This window comes from Colletotrichum lupini, chromosome 10 (assembly GCF_023278565.1).
Source record: "Colletotrichum lupini chromosome 10, complete sequence".
NCBI lineage: Eukaryota > Fungi > Ascomycota > Sordariomycetes > Glomerellales > Glomerellaceae > Colletotrichum > Colletotrichum lupini.
The window spans coordinates 1,952,259-1,970,759 of NC_064673.1; the positions used below are offsets into that span (position 1 = coordinate 1,952,259).

The 18,501-nt window shown below is 46.8% G+C and overlaps 4 protein-coding genes and 1 non-coding gene across 5 annotated transcripts, besides 1 other annotated feature; 3 read left to right on the top strand and 2 right to left on the bottom strand.

Moving 5' to 3' along the window:
* Positions 1–1,917: 1,917 nt before the first annotated feature.
* On the top strand, positions 1,918–2,960 carry CLUP02_17746 (uncharacterized protein; the record flags this gene model as incomplete). The annotated part of the gene is made up of 2 exons (XM_049296651.1): positions 1,918–2,125; positions 2,251–2,960. The coding sequence occupies 2 exons, from the start codon at positions 1,918–1,920 to the stop codon at positions 2,958–2,960; spliced, it is 918 nt and encodes a 305-aa protein (XP_049137875.1).
* A 174-nt stretch (positions 2,961–3,134) lies between these two features.
* On the bottom strand, positions 3,135–4,116 carry CLUP02_17747 (C6 zinc finger protein; the record flags this gene model as incomplete). Its single annotated transcript, XM_049296652.1, has 2 exons — positions 3,135–3,700; positions 3,765–4,116. The coding sequence occupies 2 exons, from the start codon at positions 4,114–4,116 to the stop codon at positions 3,135–3,137; spliced, it is 918 nt and encodes a 305-aa protein (XP_049137876.1).
* Positions 4,117–6,341: 2,225 nt separating this feature from the next.
* CLUP02_tRNA330 lies at positions 6,342–6,446 on the top strand. Its single transcript has one exon. It is a non-coding gene; the product is annotated as a tRNA-Phe (tRNA).
* A 2,178-nt stretch (positions 6,447–8,624) lies between these two features.
* Positions 8,625–10,665, bottom strand: CLUP02_17748 (heterokaryon incompatibility protein; the record flags this gene model as incomplete). The annotated part of the gene is made up of 2 exons (XM_049296653.1): positions 8,625–10,019; positions 10,084–10,665. 2 exons carry the CDS (start codon positions 10,663–10,665, stop codon positions 8,625–8,627), a joined length of 1,977 nt encoding a protein of 658 aa, XP_049137877.1.
* Positions 10,666–14,906: 4,241 nt separating this feature from the next.
* Positions 14,907–14,990: a sequence feature (Short protein (CLUP02_17749, UQC76236.1) was converted to a misc_feature.).
* Positions 14,991–15,243: 253 nt separating this feature from the next.
* Positions 15,244–17,831, top strand: CLUP02_17750 (uncharacterized protein; the record flags this gene model as incomplete). Its single annotated transcript, XM_049296654.1, has 10 exons — positions 15,244–15,274; positions 15,347–15,512; positions 15,584–15,647; positions 15,787–15,846; positions 15,917–16,369; positions 16,458–17,024; positions 17,090–17,353; positions 17,382–17,522; positions 17,648–17,695; positions 17,766–17,831. 10 exons carry the CDS (start codon positions 15,244–15,246, stop codon positions 17,829–17,831), a joined length of 1,860 nt encoding a protein of 619 aa, XP_049137878.1.
* Between the last annotated feature and the right edge of the window lie 670 nt (positions 17,832–18,501).

The following is an 18,501-nucleotide window of genomic DNA, read 5'->3' on the forward strand; positions in this document are numbered from 1 at the left end:
ATCGGAGCTAACGCTTCGGACGGTTGACCCCGCATTCACGCAGTCGGCGGCGACACACTTCGGATTCCGACTGTGCCCCTACGTGAGGTAAGGTTCCCCGTGCTACTGTCGATCCACGTCGGATCTTGACGTCAATCATTTTAACCCCCTTTGGAACTCAATCGATGGTAAACAAGTCATCCTTGCCAACACCCAATCCCGGAGACGGATGACTGGTAACGATGTTGGCAACGGAAATCACAGGCAACTACCTCCAACCTACAAATTATTGCTGAAATTTTCCGATATGATGCTTCTAATGGGGAAATCAAAGTCAGACCGACGTATGTGCATTTAATCAATGAGTATGCAACGTATCTTTCTAATGCGACGACCTTTTCACTAGTTTGCTCGATTTCAGGTTGGCAAGGCAGCAAAAGAAGCTTCGAGCAGTCTTTGTAATATTTTGCGATGTTTTGAATCGACCTATTCCAGCAAGTATTCATTCAACTATACCTGGAGAAAATGTAAATAATCTACTCACGTCTTTGATAATAATGAAACGAAGCTTTCGTTTGAGGCCTCATCGTAGCGAAGGATTCAAAGTGCTAGTCACCGAGTTCAATACCCATATCTGATCGCGGGGCAGATTTTCTGTCTTTGTTTCATTTCAAGAGGCCAACATCGACATATGAATACCTTGATATTTTGTCTTGTGAATACCTGACGTAACAACGCAGGCTCATCACCTTAACCTCATGCGCGACTTGTTGATGGTTGAACGACACAGACTAGGTTGTCGAATAGGTACTTACCACAATCGCTCGCTCTTTGGTCATCATCTTCCATTAACTGATAATATTCAGTTAACTTCTTTCCTGACTGGTTTCTCAAATGACTCGATTACATTAACTAACACAACCTACGATCAATAACGTCTTGAACTAAGGTACGGTACTTAATTATCCAGCGGTTCTGTCAAGATTTTGGCTTACATGCATACATAGATTGACCGAATCGAGTGGTCTCTCCTCCAATATACTATCTTTCCATGCTGGGTGGCAACGAATGATAGTCCGACTTCCTTATCATCAGTTCCTAGAACCGTGGGTCTGCAAAATAGAGGCAGTACGTTCCACACGGTATAACAACGTTTAATATACTTAGTTCAGGATCAAGCCCTGAGAAAAATAAATAAACGCATAGATGATATGTTCGGAATTGATTACCAAAGACATAGAGTGGTTGAAAATATGTCGAACAAGGCTCGGCATTGATTTCCAGAGGATTAAACAAGATACCAACAATATGAGGATAAGTTAGCACTTAGCCACTGACCTGAAGTAACATTTTCGATAACGTCCAACAGTATGCTATAGGAGGTGATCAGTGAAATCATGAGGTCAAAATATTTCTCTCTTAAGGCTATCTAGCTGCGGTTCCCTCGCGCTTTTGAACTCTCAGTCGACTGAAAAGATGCGAGTGACTCGGAATCTTCGGACTTTTCGGGTGCCTGTGATGTGGCGCAGGAGTTCTTTCGTAAATCATTGATGATGATGGATATCTAAGCCTCATGCATCCCTTGACTTCACGTGACCAAAGTAGTACAATTAGTCCGAGGACGTCGGACTCGGGTGATGTACGAGGTGTGCGAGGAGTCCGAAGGTCCCAAGCTTAGTATTGTATCTCCCGCCGGCACACTCCTTTATGGCAGAAGTACTAAAAGTCCCGAAAGACTGCCTGATTTCGAATCAGAATAACGGTTCCAATATCATTCTCTCCCTCTAGATCACTCTCATTCAACTCTAAGAGACTTGTCGTTCTGTGTCTCGGTGTGGGAGCTGGGCTAGCACACGATCATCAACTCAAAGCAATCGGCTACAACCTACACTTTCATTGGCCTCCCCAAAACAGTAAAGCTCTGAAGGTGGGGCTGACATGGACGGACTCAACTCGACGACAGGCGCTGGGGGTGCAGAGGCAGCTGCAGGGGAAGCATTTGACTTCCGACTTTACCGCTACACGCCATCTCTTCCGGCCGCCATAGTCAGTGCTGCCGTGTTTGCAGTTCTGACCATCCTTCATTTCTGGCGACTGTATCGAGCCCGAGCTTTTTACTTTACTGCCTTTGCTCTTGGTGGTATTTGTGAGTGTGGCCCTGCTGAGAATTTGCCCCCTACTCGGACTCCCGAGGCTTCTCGTTCCATTGAAGGCTTTGCAGAACTGCCCTCCCATCTGCCGGGACTGAAAATACTGACTTTGACTTTGCAGTTCAGACGATAGGTTACTGCGGACGAATATGGTCACACTTTGATACCATGGCCATCGGCGGCTTCGTCATGCAGGCCATCCTGATCCTTGTCGCCCCGGCCTTGTACGCAGCTTCGATTTACATGATACTCGGCCGGCTGATTCGAACTCTCCGAGCCGACAACCTTTCCCTGTTGCCTGTGCCATGGGTCACGAAGATTTTCGTCACTGGAGACGTCGTCTCGTTTACATTGCAGGCTGGAGGAGGCGGGATTCAAGCAGCGGGAACCCTGGAGCTCTACGATATTGGCGAGAAGATCATCATTGTCGGCCTTCTAGTTCAGATTCTTGTCTTCGGGTTCTTCATCATCACGACTATCCTATTCCATCATCGAATCAGTCGGAAGCCTACATCGGTCGCCATCGAAGGGATCGTCCCCTGGCGAAGATACCTCTGGGTCCTTTACAGCACCAGTCTTATCATTCTCGTACGAAGCGTCTTCCGAGTCATCGAATACCTTCAAGGTAACCGCGGGTACCTTATTTCACACGAAATATTTCTCTACATCTTCGATACCGTTCTTATGGTCGCGGTCATGGCGATTTTCCTGGTTTGGTATGTTGAAGACCTGGAACAGAAGGTATCAAGAAAAGACCGAGATACATTAGGCTCCAGCGATAGTGCCTGTATGTTGGAAGAGCTTTCTAAAAGGCATACTGGCCGGAAATAGGTGATAAAGAATAGCAAAGCTGGTTGTCCGTCAGTGTCTAGCGTTGCTAGATTGGACCATGTACGATAGAGAAGCATCACACGAGTGAACTTTAGGCTTGACACATTCGTCGCCCGCTGTATCGATGCGTGAAATTATATAGGCACTGGGTAGTGGAAGATGTAGACGTGTTGTTCATAGACAAAGTTCATGGGTTTCCATTGCTAGATCTCTGATCCACGACCTATGCTCATGGTCTAGCATACCGTACGTCTCTGCATAGAGGTTATTTGCCCAACCGTCCAGCCACCAGCGACTTCGCAAGCGCTTGAGAAGCATGCAAAAGTACAAGAATATCACCAGCGCCTTTTGTCTATTCTCTCTCAGCAACGGGAGGAAGTCGTCTGCAACCATGGCAATCCAGATGAACACATCAGTGATGTCTTGAGGCTCTGCGGACTCATAGAAAGCGCCATAAGACTTGTAGAGCTCATTGATGGCCCTGTTGTATATCTCCAGAAGCCCATTATCTGGCTCTGATGCGTTGATATTTGCTTCCAGGTCTCCAAGATGCGTGTGGTGATATGGTCCTTCTCGATACTGGAAGTGTGCAGTAATCCGCGTAATAATTGGTGAGATTAGAAGATTGTCGTTCGGTTCCCCCACAAGATACCGGGTCCCGCAGAATAGGACTATCCAGTCGGGAGATTGGCCTGCACTGGCTAGCGGCGATTCGTGTAGATATTGCGAATTGGCTAGAACTGGGAGTGGAGAAACAGGTCAGCATACTCTTCCTGCAGCGAGACCGAGAACGAGAACTCTTACCGATGTAGATAGTCAAGACTGAGAAGATGAACAAGTGTGCTTTATTCTCGTCTTGGACGTGCTCCATCAAGCCAACAGCTGTTCTCGAGGAGATTTCGTGATGCACCATCGACTTCTCCAGTAACTGGTCTTTCCTGTCGGGTCTTAGATTCGCAAGATGCAATGCTGCCAGCGAGAGAATGCTCCTCATGACGTAGTCGGTTTCCAGCCCGAGTTTGACGACATTCAGCCGCCAGAAGTCCCCGAGCAGCGGGTTGTCTGATAGAGTCTGCGCGGTAAAGTTGCAGTAATGATGCAGGAGTTCAAGGTCGAGAAAGTTCAACTCGCCCGCATGCTGAGAAAGGGTCAACATGGGGTCGAGTGACGGTGAGGATAGAAAGCCGCAAGCCACGCCATGTTTGAGGCAGTTTTTGCAGGCTGGTCGCTGCTCATCACACTAGAAGAGTCTCGTAAGTCAATTTCCGGTTTCTAAACATTTGAGGGAAGAATGAAGATGTTAATCCCACCGGCCCGGCCCCCAAGGACGAGACACTGGACAAGCATGGCGGCTTCTAGACCAGGACTACTGATCCTGGTACTACAACCCACTATCACGCGTGCATTCAAGCCGTACACAGCCGTAGTACCAAACATGCTTACCTTGATCTTCCTCGATTTACAAGTCTTACAGCCTGTTCGAGTCTTTGGATGCGCCCGCCGTGACGGGTTTGGTTGCATGTTCGTACTCGGTGCTGTCCGATGACAGCTACGCGGCGGATCGAGTCGGTGAACAACGATTCGTTAAGTCGGTATCACACCACGGCGTTTCCGCCATGACAACAGACTCGACGAGACAAATCGCTCTTGGCCAAGCTCCGGCGATAGATGATTACGCCCTGATGCAGCGTAGAGAGATACGGCTGTTGATTAATAGAGGGGACGCATAACCTGCATCCAACCCGCGGACGCCTTCGTACTCTAGTCGTATTCGCACTTTCTCGGGTGGTGTAAGGGGCTAGCTTAGACGGACAAGTTCCATTGGAAAGCTCGGCGCCACACTCAAGCGTCACCTTGTCTTGGATCGGCTGCTGATATTCCGCTGAGTCAGGTAAACTAGAAGACACCCAGCAGCAAAAATCCTATTCTCAGCTAGATAATGTTGTGTTATTCACCAACACCGGTCCACCGCGCTGCCCAGCCGTGCCAGCCTAGCCCCCACAGAAAATTAAATATCAGAAAACTCGGGTTGTGCAGGATAGGCGAGCAGTACGTAGAGCTCGCCTGGCAGCTTCTCCGACTCTGAAACCCAGCATCTGTACCGCGACCAACCAGATCGCCACCTAAGTAACCGGGTGCGCGTAGAGCTTTTGCTTAAGCGCCCTGAGCCCGGCTCGTGTATCCGATCACACCATCTACTGCCCGTCAATCTAGCAAACCACAAGGCATCTCTTATTCGCGAACCTCAAAAACACCCGGTGAGACTTGTAGTTCCCCAGCTTTAGACTTAAGTTCACGGCCTGATTACTTATAAAGCTTGGCATTTGCTTATCCTTTAGGCGTGACTGCTGCCAATAAGTGAGTGTACTTCACGACTTGGAGTTTCATGTTAAAAACCTCATTGCTTGTCAAATAATATGCTTCCCTGTCAGAAGGTGCCGTCAAACGTCTGTCTACCGTGCCGCAACCAGCGACCTGGTCATGCCGCTAGTGGGGGAGCAGGTTTTCGCGACCTCGGTAACTATACGACAGTACAGGGGCATCTGATAGGTCGCTACAATTCTAATTTTTCTACATTTTGGCGTGATTCCACGAGTCAGGGGCGTGTCCATGGCTTAAGAGACCACGCTGTCCTAGTCTGGAGTGATGAAACTATTAGTATGAACGATGTCTGATTTGGTGCTTTGATGCGGACACTGCCGGCTGGAGCCGACTAAGCGGTCGGAGTGCGGGCCGCTTGTAAGATGTGCCAGCCTGACAAGCCAGTCGGGTCCGATCTTTACATTTTCGACCTATCCCCTAAGTCCCCAAGCCCCCACCACCTTGTGTCGGCAGGCAGTATCAGCATGACTTTTGCAGTTTTGCAGCTCACATGTCGAAGCTAGAAGGCCCGGACTTCCCCGGACTTCTCGGTCACTGGCCCGGAAATACGGCAATACCGGCATCTTTTGGCGGGTTTCCGAACGTCAGATTAGACTTCACGTAACGCCCTTGGGTGATCCTAGTATGGGTCAAATCCCAAAGGTCGAACGGAACCTCCGGACCATGACCTTCATGACAGAGTAGCCTAATTTTCAAACTTTTCTTTGACGCTATTCGTTCGCAACTTCGTCCGCGACATTAACGATATGAAGTATATCATGAGTGAAATCTATAACGTAACTGAATATGCGCGAGGCACTATTGAAGATTTCATTGAGGAGTTGGGATCAAGAATTCAGGCTAACGTATCGTTGTGGATGCGTAGGAAACCAAACAACCCGCTCATAAACTTGCTAGGCCCGCGACAATGGAACCCTAGTGGGGGCATCGTGGGTTTCGCTCTTCACACACTCGCTACTTGAAATCCTGCCTTCCCAGTGTTCAACATCGAAGATCGTGGCGGACATAGCTCAGTTGGGAGAGCGTCAGACTGAAGTGGAATTCTTTCCTGAAAACTTCATTCAAATCATCTGAAGGTCGTGTGTTCAATCCACACTGGCCGCATCTTCTATTTTTGCAAATGATAAATAAGTATGCTTGCTATCAGTGAGTGTTCCCGAATTGGTGATGTAACTTACTTCCAGTGAATGAAGCAAGTAGTCACTAAATACTGACTCTGTACTTGCTTCACTTCCTCACTTTCGCCGAGATAAGCAAACAAGGCAAACAAAGCAAGGAGACTAGAGTTGATTTGTTACGTTACCGCAGTCTGGCCTTTTTGATATATCATGCATTCAACACAGGGTCTTCCACTTTTCTATCCCTTCGCTGTCGTCTACCTCGTAAGTAAGCTATGAAACTCTTCCTGATATTGTGGCTTTGGTTCCAGCATCTCTTAGAGAGGGACCCGGTTTCAGACAAGGTGTAAATTCGCCTGCCGAGAAGGAACTCGAAAAGTCTACGCCGGTCATAAACTTTAAATAGAGCTAAATAGGAAACACACGCGTCGAGGCTGCGAATTTACCTATTTCTTGGGACGCGCTATGTCAATTGAGCACACGGTGATATATCACCCCGCACGTTCACCGCCTGTTCTGCAATGTCGTGGTGTTTGAGTTGTCAGTCGGCTGTCTAGATAGTACCTAAAGTCGTTTCATATTTGGCTGTCCATTGGATGAACGTGGCAGCTCCTATGAATCTGTAGATTTGTCTGCTTGGCGGATGACACCACTGTCCGGGAGTTAGGACAGTCGTCTGAAATGCCACAAGTTACAACTTAGCCTTCCGTGTCTAATTGCAGACTACGTTGGCCACGATTGATCGTCAAAACTTTCTCTAAGACAAACTTGGACGAGATGTCTCTCAGGCCTACCTGTGATATCACAAGAAACACAGGCGGAGTTTGTGCAAACATAAGATTGAGGAACCAATAAGAACGGCGACTCTCCTATCACATGCGATCAAAAATGCAAGGGAAGCTAGAACAGACAGACCGACAAGCGAAGCAAGCAGCAAATTCGTAGCACGAGTCCTGAATTAAATCTCGTATCTGCTGGCTCGGCCGAAGAACTACCTGTGGGTTCGGCATTTTGGCCTCTTGGAGATGAATTATGTGAGGCAATTCTGAGATAGATGCCGCAACGCCTTGCAGTCCAAGATTCAAGCAATCCTGTACTACGGCTACCGGTCGTTCATTCAGAATTTACAGTGCTTTCAATGGATATATACTTGCACAACAACTGTTACTGTCAGCTATTCAACGTAGACCAAAAGTGTTAACCTCAGCAGATGGCATCGGCGTATGACAGCATCATGTTGAACAGAGCTTTGTATTTCCAGAAATTTCTCAGAAGTTGACTATGAGAAGGTAGCATAATGTTTTCTTCCCTGTTCGTGTCCAGTCCTCGCCATCACATTCACTGTTAGTCCCTAGGGCCACCTCTTTCGATCAACCTTCATCTGCCCACACGTCTCTCTAAGAGGGTCAACAATTCTACATTCTTCTATTTCTCTCAAGATAGAGTGCGTCGAAACTTTGCTTCCCTTCCATCCAGCACCGGCGACGTCGCCTTGAGAAACAAATCTCAGAGCAATAAAGTGCTTGAAAAGGCCCAGAACAACGAAGAAAAGTGGCAGATACTAGTCATGTGCCCGGATACAGAGGCTGCAACCTCAAGGGCTCTGTTGGCGATTCCACCACCATCATCGCTCGCGAGTTCAGGCATGACACAATTATCAGCGGGAGATCCGACGCGATCACCTCGAATGACCCACAGTACGAACTCCTACCATGGGTTCCGTTGGAATGGATAACATGATGGGCTTGTGTCTTGCGGTATCGACAGTGCCAAGTACTTGAACACGTATGCGAGAATCCTTAATACAACGGGCATCCCAAACAGTCCCCATAGAGCTCTCTCGGGATCGGACTAAAGATGGGCTAGGTTTGCTTGATTAATGGAAGCTTATCTCGTCGATGAAACGATGGGATCATGTCATACACCCTAACGCATTTCCAAAACCATCCAATCATTCCGGTACTTGCCTGTCACTCGAGCTATGGGGTGGCATCAAACACATGTTCGCGAGCACAACCCTGGTAGGATCTTGAGCTTGGGCTGAAACTTGTCTTTCGTTATCGTGTAATCATTGACTAGACATCATCTGAGAATCCATAGTTATCTTTCCAATGCTTGGTGTCTCCGAAGGCTCACATAGGCATTCCAGAAACGTGTGATTGCGCTACTCCAAGTTGATGTCTGTCTCGAAATATTCGCCAGACGCAATAGCTTCTCCATCCATGACCCCACTAACGTACGCATCCCCAATGAGCTCGTACCTGCCTCCCTTCGTAGGCCGAACCACGAAAGGAACCTCGGAACCAAGAAGCAAGCATATCGAATCACCAACCTTTGCATTTCTGGGCACCAAGCACAGCCTACCGACCGCTGTGCGAGAGAACCTCCGTGGGCTGGCAGCAGCCAGGATAGTCATCTCCACCGTCACAGCAGCCGCGACGAAAGCCAATCGTGCCTTATTCGCCTCTTCGGGGTCTTCGGAGACGAGCCAGGTCTCCATGTTCGTTATCATATCCTTGATAGACTCCGAAAGGTCCACGTCGATGCGGTCGCTCAGCTGGCTTCTCTCAGACGTCAGGGTCTTCCAGAATTCAGAGAGGCGTTCAGGGGACATGTCTTGAATGCGATCAGAACCTGACGCAACTCGAACGCAGGATTTGTAGAAGTTGAGCGACCTTAAAGAATTTCGGGCGTAGTAGGCATCCATCTTGTCAAGCGGGTACGGGACGCGCTTAGGTTTCGGTGGGAGTGGTAGCTCAGGCCAAGAGATCCCATCTTCCTCGATGGTATCGATTAGCATGCCAGAACACCTTAGTATTTTGTCATCGATGATTTCGACGTTCCCAAGCTGTATGCCGCCGGCTGAGAACTTGCCATACCGAACGCTGTAGCTTGGCAACGCGTCAAACTCCTGGTTTCTCAAATCGGGTACCCAAGTTGGGAGATCTGACAGCCTTCGACGCTGCCATCGGTATACAGGTCGGTAGTACCAGGGGAGCGCAACGTCGGTAACCAGTTTCTGTGGCGCGCATGCCAGAACACCGAGGTCCTTCTTCTCCAGGAGCTGAGATCGGGCGAAGCGTATGTAACACTCTTGAACCGAAAGAGAGTACAAGTTGTCTCGGGAAATGATGCTATCTTTCTCGATATCCGAGGCGTAGCCTAAGACACCCAGAATGTGGTCTCGAGGATCGGTACATTGAAATGCTCTGGTGGCTTTAACGCCGTCCATCAGCGTGACTGGTTGCTTGCCTCGATACCATTGGCTCATGCGCATCATCGAAAGGTTATAGAGACGGGTTGGGAGAAAAGTCACGTTGCTGTCATTTACGGTTCCATCCTTTGGCAGAGCTTGGATCCCAAACGTTGACATTCTCAGAGCCAGCTCTGAGAGTGGTTGAAACGGCATCATGAGCTTCCCGCAATAGAGCCAGGTGTTATCGTTGAGAATCGCCTCTTGATAAACCCACTTTCTTTCGAACCAAGTGTGATTCATTAGTGCCCTAAGAGGTCTCCAGTCCAGATTCCAGACGGTAGACTTGCCGTCTTGCGCTCGTTCCTGGTTGCGAGTGGCAAGGATATCTGCACTTTTTCTGTTCTGGTGAGGATCGTCCACAACCTACCTCAGGGATGATCTCAGATGCTTCCTTGATGACATCCTGAACTCCATCGATGTTGGAATCGTCACTCCCAAGCCAAATTCTGACAGCTTCCGCATTTGAGTAAATTTCCGACATTCGCCCAATTTGTTGGGTTTTCTCCAAAGTGTTCCTCTGGTTGATGCAAATGGAGTCGGCCCAGAGCACAACCTCCTCAGTAGGGGAGCGCCAACGCTTCAGCGCTTCAAAAAGAGTTTTAGTAATTTGAATCTCTTTTCCTTTGCAGGTGATGTATGTTTTGTCCCGAGCATCTCCCCATGCATAGGAAACGGCATGGTATTTGACTGGCGCCTTAAGCCACTCGTTCGTGAGGTCAATTCGAACACCGTCATCTTCATGTCCCGGAAGTAAGTGAATGAGACGGAATTGGCCCTCTACAAGTGAGCCGTGCGTATATCGTGGCGGAGATCGAAGCCAGCGCTGAAGTCGCGATGTCAAGGTCCTTTCTTCACCGCGGAAGAACAAGTGAGATGCGATCGGGCCAGCCAGAATGACCGCAGCGCCTATGGCATAGAGCACCCGCGCATCAACGCCGGTATCGTCCATTGATGTTGATTTAATCGATATGAGACGATGGAACCGGCGGGCTGGGCCTCGCTTGCGAGTGGTGCTGGAGGTTGGTTCATCCCAGTTGACCTGCGGAGACAGGTAAGAGATGAAGGTGGTTCCATGTCGGCACGTGTTAGGCCAATCATATTGCATGCAGGGATTCCCTCTCCAACGTCATATCTCTTCAGCTTGTTGTGAGACCAGTCAAGGGGCTTCGGATTGCCGACTCGATTGCCTTGGGTCACATGAGCTTAGGCAGCACATTTGTTACAATATGATACTAGACGGATTGGAAGCTGAGCTCAGTAGGACTTATCCCACCGGTCAATTTCTAACAGCTAATGTTTTCATTTCGCTGCCCATGAACCCAAAACCGAACCCCATTGATTTCGATGTGTGTACGGAGTACCAGTGCGCTCTACCCAATCGAGAGAACTCCAGCTGGCCAGACGTCGGAGAATAGGAAGTTTCCACAGCATTGTCCACAATGCGCAACGACTCGAAGGATAGAAAACGTGGTTTTGAGTCAATTATCCACAACGGAGATGAAGCCAGTGCCAACGCGTAAACGCGCGAAGCTGTTTACTCAGCATGAGTACGCTATCCACAAGCGAGTCAGCGCAACCTGTATCTGATCAAATGAATCATGGACACCCCCAGTAGCGTGTCTCAAATTGAGCGATACCACACCGATGCCAAGATTTAAGCTTGGCTCTTGATCGTAAAATCCTAACATCTCCACAACTTCTTTGCGTCACGATAGGCGAGTACCCTTCGTATTCTTAATCGAGGGCAAGTATTTCCGGCTTCTTCGTGCTTCGAGACTTACTTTACTTGACATTTCACCGCCATCTGCCAATTACCCATACAACGCGTCGATGTTGCACATACTGTCGATGGTCAACGGGCAACAAGCGGATTCCGCATTCCATTTCGGCCGGGCAGGAATATGTTCAAGGAAGCAAGCTTCTCGAGGCCGATTCTATCGGATAGGAGAGGTCATGACACTTTCGTGTCAATGAGATTTGGAGAGTTGCCGAGAAAGGCCTGACTGGTGCCTACTAATGCTTTCTCCCCCCGTCATTCCATGCGATTATCATGACAAAGCTCACACAAGACCTAATCACTCTACAAAAGCGCGGACACAAGGTAAGATTGCGATCTCGGCGTACTCAGAACATGCCCTCTTTGAAAAATAACCCTAAAATGCAGCAACTTAATGACTGATAGATACCGGCCGAACTCGTACGAGTGAGGTTCTGGGCAGAGGTAGGTCTTCGCCGACCCGGCGGTTCGGTAGCAAGCGACCTTCCGCTTTCGAAACCCCAGGAAAGTATACTCGTTTGAGTCAACAACTAAAGTCTCCCACTCTCCCCACGTTTCGGCGTTACCACGGAGTAGCCGTAGCTTGAGCTAGTCTAGAGCAATTTCCCCCTGCAAGTCAGAGAAGAACACCGGGAACATCATGAACTATGTACATGGGGGAGGACCCGTCAAAGGTCAACCAAGTGCAACATGGCTCAAGCCACACAGTCAGGCTCATGCTTCGTGCCGTACTCCCGTCCGCTGCGTGGCAGCCAAGATCAGGGGTGAAAGGGTGGAAGCAAGTCGTTTGACCTCAAACCAGGGCAGAATTTCGCTATCAACGACTCATCGCCATTTCTCAAGTACACCAATCTGTGACAAGGGACCCGTTTGTCTTGATCATCGTGCCAAGGTACAATTTGTGCATAGTAGGTGATGCAATTTGGCAGGCCAAGTAGCGTTTCAGCGCCAAGGTTCGACTTGCGATGAAGCCGAAAACCATCAGACGATACAAGCAAGTCGGCAAGACGTATCTTCCACTTCGCCACCGAAAATGGGCAATAGCCTAGGGGCGCTATCATATGGGACGCACAGAAGAAAATATGTCCCTGGTGAGCGTGGCAGCTGTCAAATGGAGAGCTTCATCAGTTAGCATTCAAACAGAAACAAAATTAGGAGCTAGACTGCCCAAACAACAGCTTTTGGGAAATGCCTTGATTAATCACGATGATGAGCAACTTGCTGCTCAATGGGTCATCAGATGATTGATTTTCTGCCCCTCGTTTCTATTTCCATCTGCCAGGGAGCCCCTCCTAGATGTCCACCTTCGCACGCGCGCGGCGTGCGGATATGCGGGGACGAAAGTCGAGACCCCTGATAATACCTTGGAAACCCATGCCTTTCAGCTGCTTCTCATCAGCCTTACCAGGCCTGCCCTTCTAAGGCCTCGTTTTCGTGAAGATTGCGCTGGTAGACCGCCCGCGACCGCTCTTATCGGCAAGTATCGGCAAGGGAATTGAGGGTGTGCCCGTTCTCTCTCATTGGCACGTCTGAGGACTTTTGTCACATAAAGCGGGCCCACTCCATGTGGGCAGCATTAACCACATCCATATCTCGTGACATAAGTCGACCTACCCCCTTTTGGCCACCCCCCCCTTTTAGCCACCCCATTTCTCTATCCTAGCCACCGTATTAAAACCCTACCCACGATTTTCAAACCACCATAACAATTACAAAAATCGTCTAAATATAATTCTTTTTTATATACTTATTTATTAATATATAATAATCTCGTATACTAAAAATAAAGTTATTCGGGCTCTTAAGGCTATTAGAAGAGGTCTCTTAGTTAATTAGGCCTTAATTAAGTTCGGAGTTCTAAGGTTAACTCTTTATAATTATAAAAGAGGCTACTAAACGAGGGTAATAGTATTCGTAGACCTCTAGAGGCTTTTTTTATAATAAAAAGACTAGTTAGCTTAGTAAGTTCGTATTTAATATAATCTAAGCGTTATACTAACTTATAAATAGCTTATAAAATTCGCTAAGCGAGTTCTAAGATCTTAAGGGGATATAAATCCTCTTAAAAAGAGATAGATAAATACTTTTTTAAAAAAAAACTTATTAATTAAGGTTTAGAGAAGTCGTACTATCGATTCAAGGCGTTTAAATAGGGCTATTATTAATATAATTAAATTATAATTTAGATTACTTAATATACTAGAGATTAGTAATATTAAATAGGCTAATAAGTATAATATAAATAAGACTAGTATCCTAGAGGGTAAGGGATTTAATAGCCTAGTTTTAAGTAAAATAGAGACTATAGTAGTACGAAAAAAAGAGCTTAGTTCGCGTACTTAGGTATCTATAATTAAGTATATTTTTACTAATAGTCGAGCTATTAAACTACTAGTTATATATAAAGGAAAGTCGGTATAATAATAGTAATTTTTACTTAAATTTAACCCTTATACTAATTAGGAGTTTATAGTAATAAATAATAGCTAAATAACTAACAAAACTACCCTTAAGTAGTTAAAAATAGTGTTCTTATTATAAACTAAGACCCCCCCCTTTAGGGGGCTTAGTATACTCAATAAGCCTCGACTATTAGTTCTAAATAGCTATAGGAGTTATATAACAATAGAATTTATATAGGAATGCTATAAAAATAACGTTTACTTACTATTCTTATTATTATATACTTCCTATATCCTCTAGCTATTAAATATAGCTATTTTTAAACTTATTAAGTCTAAGTATAAAAAGGAGCTTAGTAAGGAGGATATAGTAAATAATTCTATTATTATTAGAAAGCGGTACTTCTTAAGCTACTACTAAAAAGCTCGTTTAGCTAGTCTAACGTTATTAAATATACGAAGTAGGTAGAAAGTAACTAGACTATATCCCCCTAATATAGCTAGACTACTTACTAATCTAATAGTCCTACTTAACCTAGTTATACTAACTAAAAAGACCGTAAATACTAAGTAAGTGACTAGTAATACTAAAAAAGCTATTAACTAGGTATTAGTAGCGTTTATTATTAACTAGTTAATACTTAAGAAGGCTAGCGAGCTCTGCGATTAGTTAAAGTTATTTATAGAGCTTAGTCTAGACTATAATACTTAACGACTACTATTTAGAAAAGTAAAAAAGGTATTTAGTAAATAGGCCTACTATTTAGTAATATCTTAGTACTATATTTAAGTTCTAAAAGCTAAAGTTAACTAATTAAGGCCGCGGAAAAAGAAGAGTATACTAATAAACCTAAATATTAAGTTTATAAATATTTAAGATATATAGAGAGCTTAGGAGGACTTTAGTAACCGTCTAGTTAGTCCTAGTCGACTCGCAGGGGTCGAATTACCTAGGGAGAATAATAACTATATTATTATAGTAGTAGAAGATAGTTAATTAATTAAGTATAGTTAGTGGCGATGTTTTAATACTATGTTTTGATGGGGTGGCCAAAAGGGGGTGGGTCGACTTACCCCCCAGACGCCTAGAGCCATTATCCGTATAATAAGCGTCTATACTACGCCTTAACCCCGCAGGTAGTAAACTAGTTAGAAAAACCTAGTATCTATATTATACCTTAACCCCATAAGTAGTAGATTAACTAGAAAAACCTACTTATACGGAGACTTAAACGGCCGTCTTTCGCTTTTTAGATACACGACCTATAGATAATACGGCACTTTAACTATTGTGGCAATAGCGGATAGGAGCTGGGCTCATAACTGTCACAAAAAGCGGGCCCACTCAATGTGGGCAGCATTAACCACATCCATATCTCGTGACAACTTTCGAGGCTATCGGCTGAGGCGTAGCTGAACGCTCTGCAGGTGGTAGCTTCGCATGTGTCCAGGATACCTGCTTCAGCATGAGAAGATCTACCTCCATGTGACGCTGAAACCCCCATTCAATGTGACGTTCCTCAAAATTGAGTTCTGGAAGACAGTGAGGCCTGCACAACATGCGAAACTCCTCGCAGTCCATCATACCATAAATAACATGATCCTAGGCAATACTATGTAAGAAGACGTTCGTCTGGTCTCCATTTCGCCGAGAGCCCAGAAAGGCTACCATCCCTTCCCCTGACTAGCATCGCAAGACTAGGCGCGCCCCACTTGGTCATCACTCGGGAAATCTGGTTCTATTCGAGACGGGTCAGTGTGACCGTTTAGTTTATCGGCGTCTATATTGCGCTGTTCTTTGGGTATAACAGATTAAGATGTCATGGGTCATGGAGATAAGACGAGTTGTATAAAGACGGGAGGTTGAGGACATCAACGAACGTCCCCTCAGCAGCCTGTCTCTCAACAACTTCCTTCGCTTCCAACACCACAGTCGTTCTTTTCTGAACTTGTCGATCTTTTTTGAAACAGTCCTTCTTTTCTTGTGCGAAAACATGTCTTTCAACACACTCTTTTTCAAGCACCTCTTGGTAGGTGCTGCTCTCCTCCCCGGCCTCGCATTGTCCTCTCCCGTCGGCAGCGTCGATGCTCGAGGTGTCAAGGTCATTTCGGCGCCCTTGGAAAATATCACGCCAACCATCATAGACCACGGTCCTCTTGATCTCGAGGGCCTCGAGCGCCTCAAAGACTCCCTCACAAAGTCTATCCGCCCGACGCAGACGCCGGAGCCGAACAGAGTCAAGCGCCAGGACGCTGCGTCGGGCACCGTTCCCAACTCTTTGACAGTCGCCACCAGCGATGCCTTCGTTTCGGTCGATGTCGGTGACATCAATCTTATTGATAGCAACTCTGCCAACTGTCACTCTGAGGAACTCAACGGGCCATTTGATTCTATTCAGTTCTTCACTGGGTCTACCAACATGCGCGCCATCAACGCTACTAGCAGCAGTGGAAACGCAAGTTCAATCACCAGCGTAAGTACAGTTTTTTCTTTCTTTTTTTCTTTTTCCTTTTCGTTCTCCAGGGTACTGGAAACCATAAGTCTGACATGGTATTCAACAGAAACTTGAAGGCTGGGCCGATGCCGGCGTTTTCAAGTTCGAGAACGGCGACCGCATCAAGGAATTCTGGGTTCTCGAGAACCGTGGTTCCTTCCATGGCTTCAACTTCACAACCACCAGCGGAAAGACTTACTCTGCCATGGGCCAGGTCCTCCGCGACCCTCCTCCGATGCAAAAGGTCCCCGTCGGATCCGGCATCCTCGGCCGTATGCGCGTGCAGTACTGCAACATCGGTCTGATTGGCCATCTCGGCTTCGACTTCCTCGACGAGCTTCAGTCCGTGTCCATCAGCAACATTGCTTACTCTGGCTTCACGGACAAGATCATGCCTTCCGGCCCCGGACAGACCATGACTGTTGGATCCCAGATTGTCGACAACCGTAACTCCACCGCTGAGCAAATCATCACGATCATGACGATGGATGCCGTCACTAGGTCGCACACTCTCAGCGTTGCGAACCAGTGGAACGTGGGTGGCCGCGTTGCTGTCGAAGCTGAGGCCGGCATCCCGCTCATTGGAAAGAGTAAGGTTACGACTGAGTTCTCCTGGCAGGTGCAGAAGACCACCGTAAGCAATCGTCTCCATCAATCGATATATCTCAAAACAGTTCGCTAATTGCATGACCAATCTAGACCGAGGAAGACACCGAGGGAGAGATCCTAACCAGGTCTGCCACCATCAACCTCAAGTGCCCGCCCAAGAAGTACTGCGTAGGCTCCTCCTTCTTCACAATGTTCAAGATGAACGTCGAGGCCGAAGCTACATTCCGCGCCAAGACCAAGTCAGGCAAGGACTTCTTCTGGAAGCAGAAGGGCAAGTACGAAGGCGCCGACTCTCTCGCCCTGCAGCTGCAGGTTGACGAGGCAGACGGCATCATCGGAAAGCGCGTTCCCATCGTCAAGAGCTTCTGATTCTGATACCCAGATACCCATTTTCCTTGATTCATCAATCTTGAGCAAGCGGCATTGTACTCTTTTGCTTTCTTCTTCTGCTTGTTGCTTGTATACCGCGCTGGGAGCACCATATTCCCCCAAACTCGTGACTGATCTGAGACGAGCATACGATGTTGCTTTCATAGAGACCCCGTAGAAAACACGTCGTGCTCAAACAAATGGAAACGTTCATCTGACTTTTGAGAATCGGGCTTGTGATACAAAAGTGATATGCCTCGCTCACTGAAAATGGTTTAGAAGATCCATGATTTCGAGGGTTTTGAGTCCGAAGGCCTCGACAAGTTTGTAGGCCCCGAACTCTAAGATTCTCCATACGGGATTCCAAGGTGTAGATGGACGTCTTAATGTGACACAGCGAGTGACTCAGCGCTTCTTTGACCACGATTCAATTCAGCAATCCGATCACCTCTTCTGGCTCTAGTCAAAGTGGATTGCAACGCAACGGCCTGGAAGTTCTCATTCCAGTCTATTACAATCTACATACTTACCCAGCGTCATGGTTAGTCGAACACGGAAAACGTGGGGGAAGCTTTTATTAGGTAATTATTGTTGAGATCGAAAGAAAAATAAAAGACGACTATGACTAAGTAGGTAAGTCAAAGCACCCACTTTTGGGCACCCCCCCCTTTTGGGCACCCCAACAAAACATGGCATCTAAACATCAACACCAACCACAATCAATTAATTAACTACCTTCTACTGCCATAATAATATAATCAAAATTCTCCCTAGGTAATTCGACCCCTATAAGTCGATTAGGACTAACTAAACGGTCGCTAGAGTCCTCCTGAGCTTTTTATACGTTCTAAATATCCACGAACCTAGTATTTAGGTCTAGATATATAGTCTTTTTTTTTCTAGGCCTTATGCGCTTAATCCTAGCCTTAAGAACTCGAACTTAGTACTAAGATATAGCTAATTAGTAGGCCTGCTCTCTAAAAGCTTTTTTTACTTTTTAAAATAGTAGTTATCGAGTACTATTATCTAGACTAAGCTCTATAAATAGCTTTAAGTAATCGTAGAGCTCGCTAGCCTTCTTAAGAGTTAACTAGTTAATAATAGAGGTCGCTAATACCTAGTTAAGTAGTCTA